We start from the raw sequence: 14,850 nt of genomic DNA on the forward strand, positions 1-14,850 counted from the left end.
TTAAGAAAGGGTGTATGAAAATAGCACTAAATACCTTATTTGCTTTTCCCAATTCTACTACATGAGGCCTACCATTTGGCCGGGGCTTATTATCTGCTGCTCGTTTATACAAGGTATGAATTGGGACAGCTGCTACATCTACTTTACTATGAGGAACTATGAAAGTGGCAGGTGTAAGTCTGGCAAGTGTGCAAACCCCTCTCATGTCAGGGCTCACCCACTTGTGAGCACGATTCCCACAAACCAAAAACACTGCCTCTGGGAAAATACAAAAGTGAGTTTGACTTTGTACACAATAAAGCAGATTCAGAAGCCCCTTCATGACTTTATGAGCACACCACGTATTGTTCATTTGTTTTCCGGTCATACCCGAGATACAGCTACCCCGCTCCCTCCTAAAAGTCCGTCTAATAAATGATGATGTACAGCCCTCAATACCCTTCTGATATACTGTCTCATTGTCCTTGGTTGAGTCATGTGTATGTATATAGAAACAGTTATTGTCTTCTCCACAATTTCCAACACCATTGTATTGAAGACTGAACCATAATCCATCATGGGGAATGGGGCCCGAATGAGGAATCTTAGTCTTTATTTTGGCAATTATGCCCATGTCTGAATCGTATTCCATCCACCACGAGTATCCATCGGGTCGAGTGATATTTAGCTGGAACCAGGGTTTAGTGACCCATCCAACTATAGTCAATGTAGCAGATACATCACGAGGTACATCTTCTCCCAAAAATCTAGATTGAGTCCAGGTTTCATTGTGTATACAGTCTGGTACCAATACCTCCTGTGGTTCCAGAGGTAAGGCTAAATAAGGCATAGTCTTTGAAGAAATAGGACTGTGTGTGCAGATCCAACAGTCTTTTGGCTTTTCTCCCTCCATGTCCTCAGTAAGAGAAATATGGTGGCAAATGAGTTTATTATCCCAGTCCGTATTAAAAAGTTCGCTCAGTGTCTTTGTTTGTTGCAGCAACCCTGCTACACCTAGCAGGATAATTAGCAAGACTGTCATTCTGCCGGTGGAGTGACCTTTTTACAGTGACTGGCGTGGATCCAGGTGGGTTTTCCCTCAAGTTTCACTGAGGTGGATGTGGTCAGCTGGACTTGGAATGGGCCATCAAAGCGTGGATCTAGGCTCCTTCTCACGTGTCTGCGCACGACCACCCAATCACCTGGATTCAGCTGATGCACATCTGCACTTGCATTGGGATCTGGAATGGATGAAAAGACATGTTTATGCACCACATTAAGTCTTTCCTGTAAGGCCTGGACGTAGGCTGTCATAGTGCCGTGTTGCATCTGTAACACTTGTGGAAAGTAGAGACCTGTTTTTGGGGCACTACCAAAAAGGACTTCAAAAGGAGACAAGCCTGTCTTCCTATTTGGAGTGTGTCTGACTGAAAAGAGTGCCAGGGATAAGCACTCTACCCAATTCTTTCCTGTCTCTGCCATGGCCTTTTGAATTTTTAGTTTAAGTGTCCCGTTTAATCTCTCTACTTTTCCACTGCTCTGTGGATGATAAGGGGTATGGAATGCCTGCTCTATTCCCAGGGCCTGCATAATGTCCCTCATTATTTCTCCAGTGAAGTGTGTACCCCTGTCACTTTCTATGGCTTCTGGGATGCCATACCGACAGACTAGTTCCTTCATCAGTTTTTCTGCAGTTGTTTTAGCATTTGCACATTTTACTGGATAGGCCTCAACCCATCCTGAGAAGAGATCTACACATACCAGGACGTATTCATACACTCCTACCTTGGGTAGTTGTATGTAGTCTATTTGCAGTCGTTGAAACGGATAGAGCGGTTTGGGTGTTGCTTTCTTAGGGACTTTTACTGTTTTACCTGGGTTGTGTTGTGCGCAGATAATGCAGGATTGTACGTGTTTGGAGGCTACGTAACTGAAGCCAGGAGCGATCCAGAAGGCATTCACCTGGTGCCACTTTGGGGAGGTAATGATTGGAGGTGGAGACGCTCGGTCACTGGGTGTCATCTCACTTGCAATGTAACTACTAAGGTTTTACTTGTATTTTTGAGTGGCATCAGTCTGACTGGGTCAGGTAGAATCCTTGCAAGTTTGGGAATTAGGATATCAATGCTAGTGTTAACAACAATAGCGGTTGGATTCGGTTTAAGCCATATAATAAGTTGTACCCCCAGGGGTTGTGGCAGTAACCACAGGTGAAGCTGAATAATAGATACTGGTTATTGAAGATGTAATTATGCTTAGACGGCATTGTAGAGATTACTGGTATAATAGTGGTATGTTGACATGTCCAGTGTGATAATTTTGAGATCTCTTGCTTGACACATGTGATTGTTAATACATTTTATATGAATCAATAAAGTTTAGCTTTTTAGGTTAAACACCGTCCCTAATGGTTCTTTGTGGCTATAAATTCTTTCACACGTCAGTAATTCTGGTACGTAAGTGCTAGTTTTTATACGTACCAGAATCACTGACATATGCAGACCCATTAAAATCAATGTGTCTGCGCACACAACAGTGATTTTTCACTCACCGTGTCTCAGTGCGGCATACATGCGTGTCCGTGTGCTCCGCACAGAGACATGTCCGTTTTTTTCTGGCATCACTGATGTCCCATGGACCACACAGTGGTGTGATCCATGGAACACGTACCAGAAAAACACAGACCTTGAAAATAAAAAAGCATTTTAACTCACCTTCTCCAGCGCTGCTTGTCTCAGTCCTCTGCTGGCTGCTGCTTCATAGCCAGCTCATTACTTGTATGCATATTCATGTATGCAGCCACAGCCGACCCAGAAGTAGCTGCAGCAGGGGCGAAAACACAGCAGAGCCAGAGAGTTCAGCACCACGGACAGCAGGAGTGAGGACAGGTGAGTATACGTCCATGTGTATGTACCGCCACATGCTCGCCGCAACCGAGCCGCTCGGGTCCGGGCTCGTTCAGTGGGTGGCTCGAGCGCCTCCGGCACCCGGGGGTCATGTCGCTCTGAAGGGAAGCTGGTGCTACGTGAAGGAGGCTGATCTTCGGTGGGGATGTTCACGGCCGAGGCCGTGGTGTTTAGGGATGTAAGTTCGTGACGCCACCCACGGGTTGTGGTGAATGTGGAAACCACCGCTGCCATTAACTAGGCTCCTGGGGACGGTGCTGTGCAGCCTGGTGTTGACCCCTCCGTGGGCAGGGAGTGATGGTCCCGGGGCCCGGTGGTTGTGAGGTGCGGCGCGGTGCGTGGCCCGAGGGCACTGTTGTACTCACTATGACAGATACACCGGAGTTTCTGGTAAACCAAAAGGATGATGGTCGGTGCCCGCAGCCAGTTGCGCTTGGTCCTCCACCCGGTTCGGTGGTTCCCGCCTTTCTCCTGCACCTCGCTTTGTAGAATTTGACTGCCTATGCTTCAGCAACGGTAGTCCACTCCCCGGCTTTATGTGTGTCGGGGAACCCGTTTGACCGCAGGGGCTGGCCCGTGGGATCTCTCTACTTGTGCGGTGGCTTTCTATCCCCCTCAGTAGGCTGTTGCCGTCTTTCGGGTCATGGGACGGGAAAGGACCTAAGGTCCAGACCTCAATCAGTAAATTCGACGTGGTCCAGTGGCTTCAGGACCTCGTTGTGGGTCTGAGTACCCCTCCTGGTGCTCCGGTTTCCAGTTGGTTCCCCGGTTCGGTACCGGCAGGCCACTACCCTGTCCCGGTCTCTTACGGTTCCACCAGCCGTCTTCCCAGCTCCTGCAGACGGCAACCACCATCTGCCTCCTGGTCACAGGGTATCTGGGCTACAACCCAGACCCCTGACAGACGTTTAATCTTTACTAGTACACTCTTTCACCTCCAAAACTGATCTGCTTGTGGTTTTCCCGCCTCAGGCTATCTGAACTCCTCGGTGGGCGTGGCCAGCCACCTGGCTCCGCCCCCTGGTGTGAACGTCAAGACCTGAGAGGGGTGACTCAGGGTTTTTAGGTTGGCTGCTGTTACCCTGTTAGGGGACAGGTGTTTGTGCAAGGGCCTACCTGTGACTACCTGGCTAGTCCAGGGCATCACATGTACTCACGTATCACGGAGCTCGGATCACGGATTGTACATGGACAACCCACGTGTGCCGTGAATCATGGCATATGGAGGGACATATGTGTTTTAATACGTCAGTGAAAAACGTCCATGTTTTGCACTGATGTGTGAAACAGGCCTTAGGCTGTAGCAGCGAAGTTGCTTACCTATTGTCTATTGTAGTCCTAGTGTTTGGCTGCAACAATCAGTGCATATCCTTTTGTCTATTTCCCCTGTCTGTGCTACTTCCCCTGTGTTTTATTACAGTAGTGGTGACATCTAGTGCACTCAGTCTTCACACTAGCTAGGGACTAGGGATGTAACGGCGGCTGGGGGAGGACCCGCTTAGGGACATTAGGGTGCAGACTCAGATTAGTATCAGGTGGTGATCCATTTCCCCTCTCCCTACCGTAAGTGCCTTCCTACCCTTTTCCATCCTTTGTTGTAACCTGTAAAGTTCTGTACACAAAATGAACCATCCTGTAAAGAGTTGTGGTTTAAAGAGAACAGTCTCCTTGTGGGTGCCGACACCCGCGGCAGTATGTGACCTACATGGGTTACCAATGCACACGGCAAAAGTCCACACACCTATCCAGTACCAGGTATTTTATGTAGCATGCCGTGGTGTCCAAAGTCAATCCCTTGCACTTGACTACCACCTTACACCACTTTACAGATCCTCTCAGATGAGGATCTGCAGATCTACATTCTTGGCATTACTGATGGTCCTAGAAGTTAGTTATCCAGTGGATAATTTGCCATCTTGGCATATTGTGTACCCTTTATTGGGTACACTACACACCTATACATCAACAAGCTTCTTAAAACAATCTGTGCAGAATATGTTTGCAAACTGATCTGTATTGCCTTTATACTGTATATACAGCTTATCAATTTATGCTGTGCATTTTAATCAATCCTTTTATTCTTTCCGATACATAGAGTTGATTCCGCAGCAAAATCTGCAACAAATCAGCATTTACCTCCTGTGTATTTTGCAATGGACTTGTCTCAGATTTTTTTCTCCTAAATTGGACCCTTACAATTGTTTTCTAGTAAACACTTTGTAGCATATTAATAGATACTGTATGTTTGTATTGGTGGAAATGTATCGGTCCTGTCATATCTGATTGATATATCATAAGAGTGTTTCACACGAAGCCACCTTTAGTGACATTCTATATTCTACTTGCCTTTCTCTCTTTACTGTTATCTTTATCCTTATGTGAAATAACAAACTGAAGTTATTATAACTGTTTATTCATCTCGCTCACATACCTGGACATCACATCTTTTTATGGCTTTTTTTTTTCAAATTTATTTTAGTGATTTCATATCTTGTTTCCACAGGGTCTCTCCTCCAATATTCTGCTATTTATTAAGCATTGTGCCTTCTCTTTGGCTCCTGGAAATAAACACTGATCTTAAGGTAAGCGGGCATCACTATGTATTCATACAGGCTGTATACAGCATTGCCTTTGGAAATTCCATTGGGAGTAGTGGTATTGTCATATTCACTAACCTGCATCTAGACATCATATTGCAAACAGTATATAGATAAAAAAAAGATTGCGCTTTCACACAAGCTAAAATCACTTATGATGATTGATTTTGTTTTTTTCTCAATGATGTTGTCTAATCTAGAAAATACATTTCCAAATATCCTATTGAGGACCCTCATGTACAGCTAAGAGTATTTATCCCTTTAGCGGACACAATACATAGATATATTATTATGGATAATTGTGATTTGTCCTGATGAAGGAGTGCTACTAACTCTGAAACGCGTTGATATTAAAGCACTCATCCAGGATCCTGGTCTCATCGATTCTTTATTCACAGCAGCGCAGATTAACTCCTTCTCCTCCTCTTCAGTGTCTACTTCTATGTGGGGCTAAGAAAAAAGCAAAGCGAAAAATTGTATGAAAAATACCCTAAATAATAATGAATAAAATGCAAGTGCTTAACAACAGGGTTCTTAGTATATACATTTTTGCAAAAAGGTAAGAAGCTGTCCCACCTCGTCATGGTGTACCCATCTGGGACGGTCCCTAACCAACTAAAGTTAAAACCATTATATATCTGACTCGTGTTTTCTTGTCTAGAGCCTGCCATTTACATGCTTGGAATGTGCATGCTTACTGTTTTGTTTTGGTTTGTTTTTGTTACAGCTCAGTTTTTTAGTGTTTTTTTTTTCTACATGGGGCTGCTGCAGCCATTTTCATGGTGTCACAGTGGTTGTAGATGAGTCAGCGCATTTACTTTCCGCAATATCCAGCACTATTTTATTGAAAACACTGTGAAGAAGACTCCGGGCGTCATTTGCGCATGCGCAGATTTATTTTTTTTCAGCACCAATGCTGCTCATAGTCTTTTCCATAGTCTCTTCAATAAAATGGAGCCGGAGATCACAGTACGAGTATGCGCTGACTCCTCCCCTGTTTTAATGAAGAAATTTACACAGAGGACCCATCAAGGTCTGCCTGCTGCACATATCACTCAAAGAATGCCCGAGTTTCTGGACTTTTATGAACATTTTTTTCTGCAATCGAAGATCCAATCTGAAGCTGAAAGTATGATTTAAATCATCCTGCTAATGCCGGTATGGCACTGCCTTTACTTTATAGGAGAAAATCCTGCTGGTTGGTTCCCTTTTAAGGATCACATTTAACATTTATTACAAAAGGTGACTTGTAAAATTACAATGTCTCACAAAATTGCCAGTAATGAATGTTATTTTTTTCTGACCTACAAATGGCTATGGCCAGAACTTAAATTCAGCAACCAAGTACCAGTAAAGTTAATGTGAGGACAAAATGTGAGGAACGTTTTGAACACAAGTAAGGATGAAAGCCTTTTTAATAAATATATGTGATTTGTATTTGACATTGTAACACAACTATGAAAGTTGTGTAAAATACAAAGTGCCATGTGTCTGTACGGGGTCCTGCTCATAACAGCAGAAGTACAATGGTCGCCTATGAAGCATGCAGTGATGTCACCAACACTCCTCGTGAGGAATATTTTCCACTATGATTTATTCCCAAAAAAGCACTGAGGGCTTATACTGTAACTGTTTTCATGAATGTTCTAATATTTAGTTAGTGGTTACTACTATTCATGGAAAGGCTGTAGGTAAAATGAAAGATATAATGAAAGAACAGGTGTCATTTAAGGAGACACGTTGGAAACTGTAGCCTGATTGGTAGTAGAGTCTTTCTTTCTGTAAATGTCTGACTTTCTCCATATATAAGTGTCGTAGCTTGAAGAACATGGGCGCCCATGCAAAACCTCTAACAGAGTTCACAACTTTTTGGGGTCTCATATGGCCTAAAATTACCTTTTTGCCCTCCCTATATGACTAAAAAGTAAAAATATTGTTGTCCAGTATGTTCACAATTTATAACCAAATGTATGTGGATAGCTGATTTTTTGGTCACCTGGCGAAAAGTATGTGGAAAAGCTCACATATATGAGCTTAGTAACATCTTATTCTCAAACCATTGGTTTTAGCATAGATTTATCTTGCTTTTGTTTCTTTGAAGACCCTTATTCTTTTGGAAAGGCCTCCTACACAATTTTAGAGCATCTCTATGGGAATTTTTGTTCATTAAGCTAAAAGAAAATTTAGAAGGTCAAACACTGATATTGGATGAGATCTAGCTCGCAATCAGTGTTGATAGTGTTGAGATGAGGGCTCTATATGGACTTCTCAAGCTCCCCAGGCCAAGAGCTCTGAAGTTATGGATGCTGCTTTATGAACTGGGCTCAGTCATTTTAGAGCAGATCAGGAAATTCCCCAAATTGATGCCACAAATTTGAAAGAATACAGTTGTCTTCAATGTATTTGTATCCAAACAAGTGATACAGGATGGGAGTAAATCTCTAAGGCGCATGTGGATCACACGGGCATATGTTCTCTCATAAATCATTTCAATTATGCTTATGACACCTGGCTCAAACTCTGATCAGAGTTTAAGCTGAGTGTCAGTTACTGTGATCCGATTCTCTTGCATGCGAGAATCAGAGCATGGGTGAGGAGAAGACAAAGAACTTAATTTCTCCATCTTCTCCCTTGTCTGTGTCAGCGTATCGGACTGCACTGAGATGAACATCCAATAGACTTGTATGGGTGTGTGTAATCCGATTATCCATACAGTAGCAGCATGCTGCAACTTCTTTCTCATGCCGAATCAGCATGACAAAAAAAATTGCTGATCTGCACTGTCCCATAGTATAACAATGTTCCGAGTGCTATCCAAACAAACATTGGATTGCACTCGGCAGTGATATAAGCTTGTGTGAGTGTGGTTTCTTTCCATACAGCCAACACACTTGTATGCATAGGGCCTTTCGCTAAATCCCTCGATTGTACGCTACATAAAGTAGTTAAAAATCCATTTACAATCACATAAGAAATGTTGTCTACATTGAAGATTTGAACATCATAAAGTTGCTGAAACACCATAGATGAGCGCTGGTTCTCTTATGTGATTGTGAGGAGAATCATGAAGGATTTTCCAGTCTAAGAAAATAAGTCTGCAGTGACACTATGTGACTACAGACTGATGAATCATGTCATGATTGCCCTGTATTCTCCGTGCGGATGGGAGTTCACATGACCACTTTCTTGTAATTTGCATACTTGTGGTCATGTGCTGACTAGAATCTCCTCCACTTTTCAATGTTCTACCATGGAACACAGGGGCGTATCTAGGGGGCGGCTGGCGGGGCATCTGCCCCGGGCGCAGCTGTGAGGGGGGCACTGTCGGGCTGCCTGATGCGGCAGGGTAAAGTCTCCCCGGAGGCTGTGGTTGCCGCTCTGCAGTGGGAGCCGCCACTCTCTGAGCGCGGCTGTCACGCTGAAAGCCGCACTCATAGAATCTGCAGCGCGCGGCTCCCACTGATCAATTGTCCTTGCATCTGTCAGACGCGAGGACAATTGGAGCGGTGACGCCTTCGCTGACTTCCGGGTCAGAGCGACGGCGGTCATGTGATCTGGTCAGCTGATCACACTGCTGACCCGGAAGTCAGGGCCACAGCACGGAGGTGGCAGAAAGCGCTGTTTAGTGCTCCAGTGTGGAGCTCAAGACGCGAAAAAGGAACATTATGGGGTGAGGGGGGAGGTAGCTATGCACACGGAATGGGGGGGGCAGAGGGTGGGGAGAGGGAACTATTAGTGGACACAGTATGAGGGTATAGAGGGGGGGTAGGGGAGTATCTAAAGACACAGCATGGAGGAGTGATGATGGGAAGGGAGCAGTATCTAGACACAGTATGGGTGAGAGGATACTATCTTTGGACACAGTATGGTGGGAAGAGAGGATGGGGGATGGAAACATCTTTGGACACAATATGGGGAGATAAATGATGAGTTGTGATTATGGGGAGAGAAATGATGAGGGGCAATGGAGGGGGAGGATGCAGGGTGATGTATGGGGAGGGGGAGGATTCAGGGTGATGTATGGGGAGGCAAAGGATGCAGGGTGATGTATGGGGAGGGGGAGGATGCAGGGTGATGTATGGGGAGAGGGAGGGTTGATGTATACAGACATGGTATGGGGAGCAAATGGGAAAGAAATTTTGACCACACAGAATAAAGAGTGACATGGTATGAGGAGCAAGTGGGCAGGATGGGGAGTGAGGGGAGAAGTATATGGACACGCAGGAGGTAGTGAGGAGACAGTAAGGGATGAGAAAAATGTGAGGGGGCACAGAATATAGACTGGGTAGTGGAGGGACGTGGTATGGAGAGAGGGCAGAATTGGAGGACAGTGTGAGGCCATAGCAAGGAGGGGGTGGGATGAGAGGGCACAGTATAAAGACTGGGCAGTATAGGGTGATACAGTGAGAGGACAGTGTGAAGAGTAGTATGGAAAGGAGAGGAAGTGTGTGGGGCATGTACCATAAGAGGGACAGTGTGGGTCATATTTTGTGCAGAGAACACAATGAGGGGTCATTATTTATTCTGGGCCACAGTGTAGGGCAGATATTTTTAAATAGAAGTATTATAATTATTCTGCTATTTTCAGGGGCATCGTGATGGGATGTGTTACAGAAGACCGGAGAAAATGGAAATCTGCAGAGACGAGATGTGAATGTGAAAAGTCATCATTGTGTCAGGACAAGATGAAGAATAGAAAGAAATTACTAGAGACAACGTCATCTATAAGGTACTTGAATGTAAATGTTTATTTCTGATACTGACTGTGTCCCATCATTAGGCCTCAGTGCCACTTGCGCATTGCTTCTGATGGGAGCACAATGGGACCCCCGCTTATCAATTGTTCTTGGTGCAGGTGGCCGCAAATATTTATTTCTGGATCTGCTTCGTCCTCTGAGTGTCCGCAGCCGGGTACTGCACATCCGCCTCATTGATTTTAATAGGAATCTGGTGCCACTATCAGAAGATGGAGCAGATCCAGAACTGAGCACTTCTGGCCACCACCGGCACGACAACTAGAACAGGCGATTGGCGGGGGTGTCAGGTGCCGGATCCTGAACAATCAGACATTGGTGACCTATCCTAAGGAAAGGCCTTCAGTGTTAAAGTGGTGGACAATCTCTTTAATAAAGGCTTGTGACGTCTGTCAAGTTAAGGGTTACTATGTTTTTATTTATGTTAGGCCCGTTTCACACGTCAGTGAAAAACAGAGACGTTTTTCACTGGCGTGTAAAACACGCACATGTCCCTGCATGTGCTGTGAATCACGGCACACGTGGGTTGTCTAAGTGCAATCCGGGCTCCGTTCTCCGTGGCCCGTGATTGCACTTAGAGATGAACTCACCTGCGCCCGCTCCCGCTCTCCATGGTGCTGATCGCTCCCGCGGTGCAGCATCCGGCCGGCGCTGACCCCTGCAGCAGCTGCTTCCGGGTCGGCTGTGTCGTGCATCATTAATATGCGCAACAGTAATCAGCCGGCTTAGAAGCAGCAAGCTGCACGGGCTGCAGACAGCGCGGCTGAAGCCGGGTGAGTAAAAATGTTTATTATTTTAAATGCATGTTTTTTTCTGGCACGTGTTTCACGGACCACACCACTGCGTGGTCCATGGAACATCAGTTATGCCAGAAAAAAATGGACATGTCTCCGTGTGGCAATCACGTACACGCGGGTACGCCGCATGGAGACACGTGCAGTGAAAAATCACTGACGTGTGAGCAGACCCATTCATTATAATGGGTCTGCGTATGTCAGTGATTCTGGTACATTTAAAAAAAAGCACAAACGTACCAGAATCACTGACGTGTGAAAGGGGCCTTAGGAGCATTAAAGGGGTTGTCCAAGTTTGTGATGAGCCTGCAGTCACTCTGTGTGTCAATCTATGTGACTGCAGACTTGTGAATTCTCACAGTGTGCACACTGCACGCTGTCAGGATTCTCTGGTGGCGGCGGTGAGAGAGGGAGGTCATGAAGCTGCAAGTATGCGATTTACACAGATGTGGTCACGTGCTGAACCGACATGCTCAATGAAAATGGTTTGACTGAGGCCGGACACGTCAAATCAGAATGTGGCCACAAGTATACAAATCTCATCCTTGTGCTCACATGATCGTCCACTCTTGTCACTGGCATCGCAGAATCCTAAAAGTGTGCAAAGCATACATTGTAAGAATTCAGAAGCCTGAAGTCACGAATAGAGTCACTGCAGATTTTCATCTCTAATCTGGACAATCCCTTTAATTACAAAATTAAGCAGTGTAGTATCCTCAGTTCTAACAGCGTGTAATATACCCACTGTCACAATTTAGCTCTGCTCACTTGTCATCACATGGCCACTCCACTCATAAGTGATTTTCATACTTGCATGTGACAATTAGCTTTTCTTCATACGTTTCTCATTGAACATTGAGAGAATTATTAAGAGAAGCTCGTTACCACATGACTGTGTATGCAAATCACATATGAGTGATTGGTCACACGACGACCACCCAAATTGCTTGGTGGGGGGGGGGGGTGCCAAACTGAATTCTTGCCCCGGGTGCTGGAAAGCCTAGATACACCTCTGATGGAAGAGTCTAGTTGGCCCATGACCACAAGTAAACATATTGTATGCAAGTGATCATGAGAATGCCTCCCCTCCTGCATTGGGAATACAAGAGAATCCTTACAGTGTATTCATCACGCACGGTCATGATTTGGCTTTCTGCAGTCATATAGTTTTCTTCTTAGACTAGACAATTCATTTAAAATTACCCATCACTGGAAATAAGGAACCCAGCCAAAACCCTAAATAAATAAGATTCCCATACTACTTCTTTCCTAAATTTTAAACTCATAACATTGGACTAGATTTACTATTGCTGTCTGATATTCAGACAGCACAAACATAGAGGAGGCAATAAGAAGATGCCCCAAATCTATCATGTTGGTGCACTCTGTTAGTCTTGGTGCACGCTAGACTCAGTTCTCTATGCTATACCTTTTAGAAGGTATACTTTAAACCTACGTGGAGTTGTGAAACTTTTTTGGTGTTTTGATGCCAATTTTAGGCAGCTCTGTCAAAATCGGCAGAGCTGGGTAGAAGCAGGATCGGTTGTGCCTATCCACTTAAGTTCATAAGAAGTGGCAGTGTCGTGCACAGGGATATGGGATACTCGGTCCCGGACAGGATATGTCTTGGGAATGTCACTGGGGTGACCGTTGCCCAGTTCAGTGCCCTGAGCCCTTTTTGTAATGGGGGTGTATTTACAGGGGATTAGGTTAGTGTTCATACGTGACACCACTTGTGGTGTTGCGGCTATAGGTATGGAGCTGCCGCTGCAGAATGTCACTACTGGGGCTGGTGTTAATTGCAGCCTGGATGGTAGGCTCTCCGCAAGCAGGGCCGGGCCCCAGAGGATGGGTGATGTGACGGGCGTCAGAAGATTTTAGTCCACACAGAGATATAGTTCAACTGGTTTTTACTCACTGCTGGTTGGTGGTAACTGGTTACCCGAGGCTGGCTGGTTTCACCTCCAGGTGCCCTTCGTCCCAGTGCCAGTTTAGTACTCTGGTACCTTCTTCCCCTGCACATGTCTCTGGTAAATGGGTCCCCACGGCGTAGGGCAACTTACAGGTCCCCATACAGTTGTTTGTCCACTTCTGTCCGCCTGACGGTAGCGTGAACACCGTGGGGTTGGAGTCTCTGGTCCTGTCCCCGGTTCTCCAGTTGCTATTGAGTCTTCGTATGTTTAGGGTCAGCGAGGTCCTTGATGGTACCCTCACTGTGCAGGTGTTAACAGGTCGGCTTGGAGCTCTTTCCTGTCCTAGGGTCTTGTACCCCGTCAGTGCGTAGTTCCGGGAGTACTCTACCGGCAACTACTCTCCTGGGTACCAGGTTACCATTCACCCGAGTCAGAACGTCTCCTCACGTCCACCTTCACTCCTCTCTTAGTACTCCACTGACTCTGACTACTCTCCACAGTCTGATCCTCCCACCTGGTCAACTAGTGGACTGGATTGGCTCATCTCTAGGCGGCCATTCATTGGTCCGACCCTAGCTATGTAGCTATGGGGGATTGTTGTGGAAAATCTGGGATTACCTGGATTTTTGTTGTTACTGGCACTGGCTCCGGGTCAGGCATCCTTGTGGGGATGCAGAACCTTGTAGCACCCTGATAGCTTCAGGGGCGCTGCAGCCGCATTCTTTATTCCAGAAATCTAATATATAAAGCTGAGTATATTGTGGGGGATCAGCTCTGGTAGGCGATGGCAGGGACACAGTAAAGAGGCATACATAGTTTTTTAGTCCAAAAAGGGCAGTGTTTTATTCCCACTGAACATAAACATAGATGCAGTCTTACTTCAGACAGGGTTACAAACGGAAAAGTGCATCTTGGTAAAAAGTATAACATTAGTCCCAGTCCAGCTTTGGTTTCCCCACAAAGTTTCCTTCAGCTTTCCAGCGCAACCTTCCACACACTGAGTAGATCTGACTGTCTATTTATGCTGTGCTAACTATTCACCTGTGCACATCGGGCGATGCCTCACAACCTGAACTAGCAGAGAAGATCCAGGCCTGAGATTAACCTTTTCTCTGCTGCTCACCAGTGCAAAAAACACATCCTAAGAAGCATATAGCTCCCATCAACCACTGCATCACAGTGTGTGTGTGTGTGTGTGTGTGTGTGTGTATGTCCGCTAAAAGAATTCGTACGTCACATTCACAATCACAAAATTTTGACAGCCAACTCATTTGACGGCAAAAAATGAAAAGATCCAGCTCCATATTCTTGATTAAAAATGTAATGTAATATAGTTGTTTAAATCCAATAGGCAAATTGCAAAGGTATAAAAATCACCCCAAGAGGGCAGATGATCATAGAAAAACAGCAACGCGTTTCAGAGACTATCATCATCTGCCCTCTTGGGGTGATTTTTATACATTTCCAATTTGCCTATTGGATCTTAACAACTATCTCTGTAATAAAGTCAATGTAATAAGGCCATTAAATATAGAGAATATGGAGCTGGATCTTTTCCTTTTTTGCTGACTATCTACACCGGACAGGATGTCTCCATGCTGCGTGGAGGGGAAGTCCAGGCCCAGGTGAGCTGGCTCTTTCTATACTGGTATCTCATTTGACTCAGGGAATGTCATAGACTATGTTTTGGGGGAAAGAAATACTTACTGTTTGTATATGTGAGGTAATGTATCGGCTGTTTGGACAGCTTGGATATTTATCAGGTGGCCTATATCAACCAATCAAGGCTCTGCTTCTATTTTACTACAGGTTATTAATAGGAGCTGTGATTGGTTGCTATAGGCAACAAAGGATATTCTTAGTATAAGAAAAGAGAGAGAGAGAATTAGTTACTGTCCCCAACAACA

At 45.3% G+C, this 14,850-nt stretch overlaps 1 protein-coding gene across 1 annotated transcript in view; it reads left to right on the forward strand.

The window, feature by feature from the left end:
- TMEM26 (transmembrane protein 26) overlaps positions 1 to 14,850 on the forward strand; it is a 121,057-nt gene that overhangs the window by 63,260 nt on the left and 42,947 nt on the right. The window contains exon 2 of the mRNA XM_075352342.1: positions 5,389 to 5,467. Coding sequence (XP_075208457.1) covers positions 5,389 to 5,467 — 79 coding nt within the window. The remainder of the gene's footprint in view (positions 1 to 5,388; positions 5,468 to 14,850) is intronic.

This window comes from Anomaloglossus baeobatrachus, chromosome 5, assembly GCF_048569485.1.
Source record: "Anomaloglossus baeobatrachus isolate aAnoBae1 chromosome 5, aAnoBae1.hap1, whole genome shotgun sequence".
NCBI lineage: Eukaryota > Metazoa > Chordata > Amphibia > Anura > Aromobatidae > Anomaloglossus > Anomaloglossus baeobatrachus.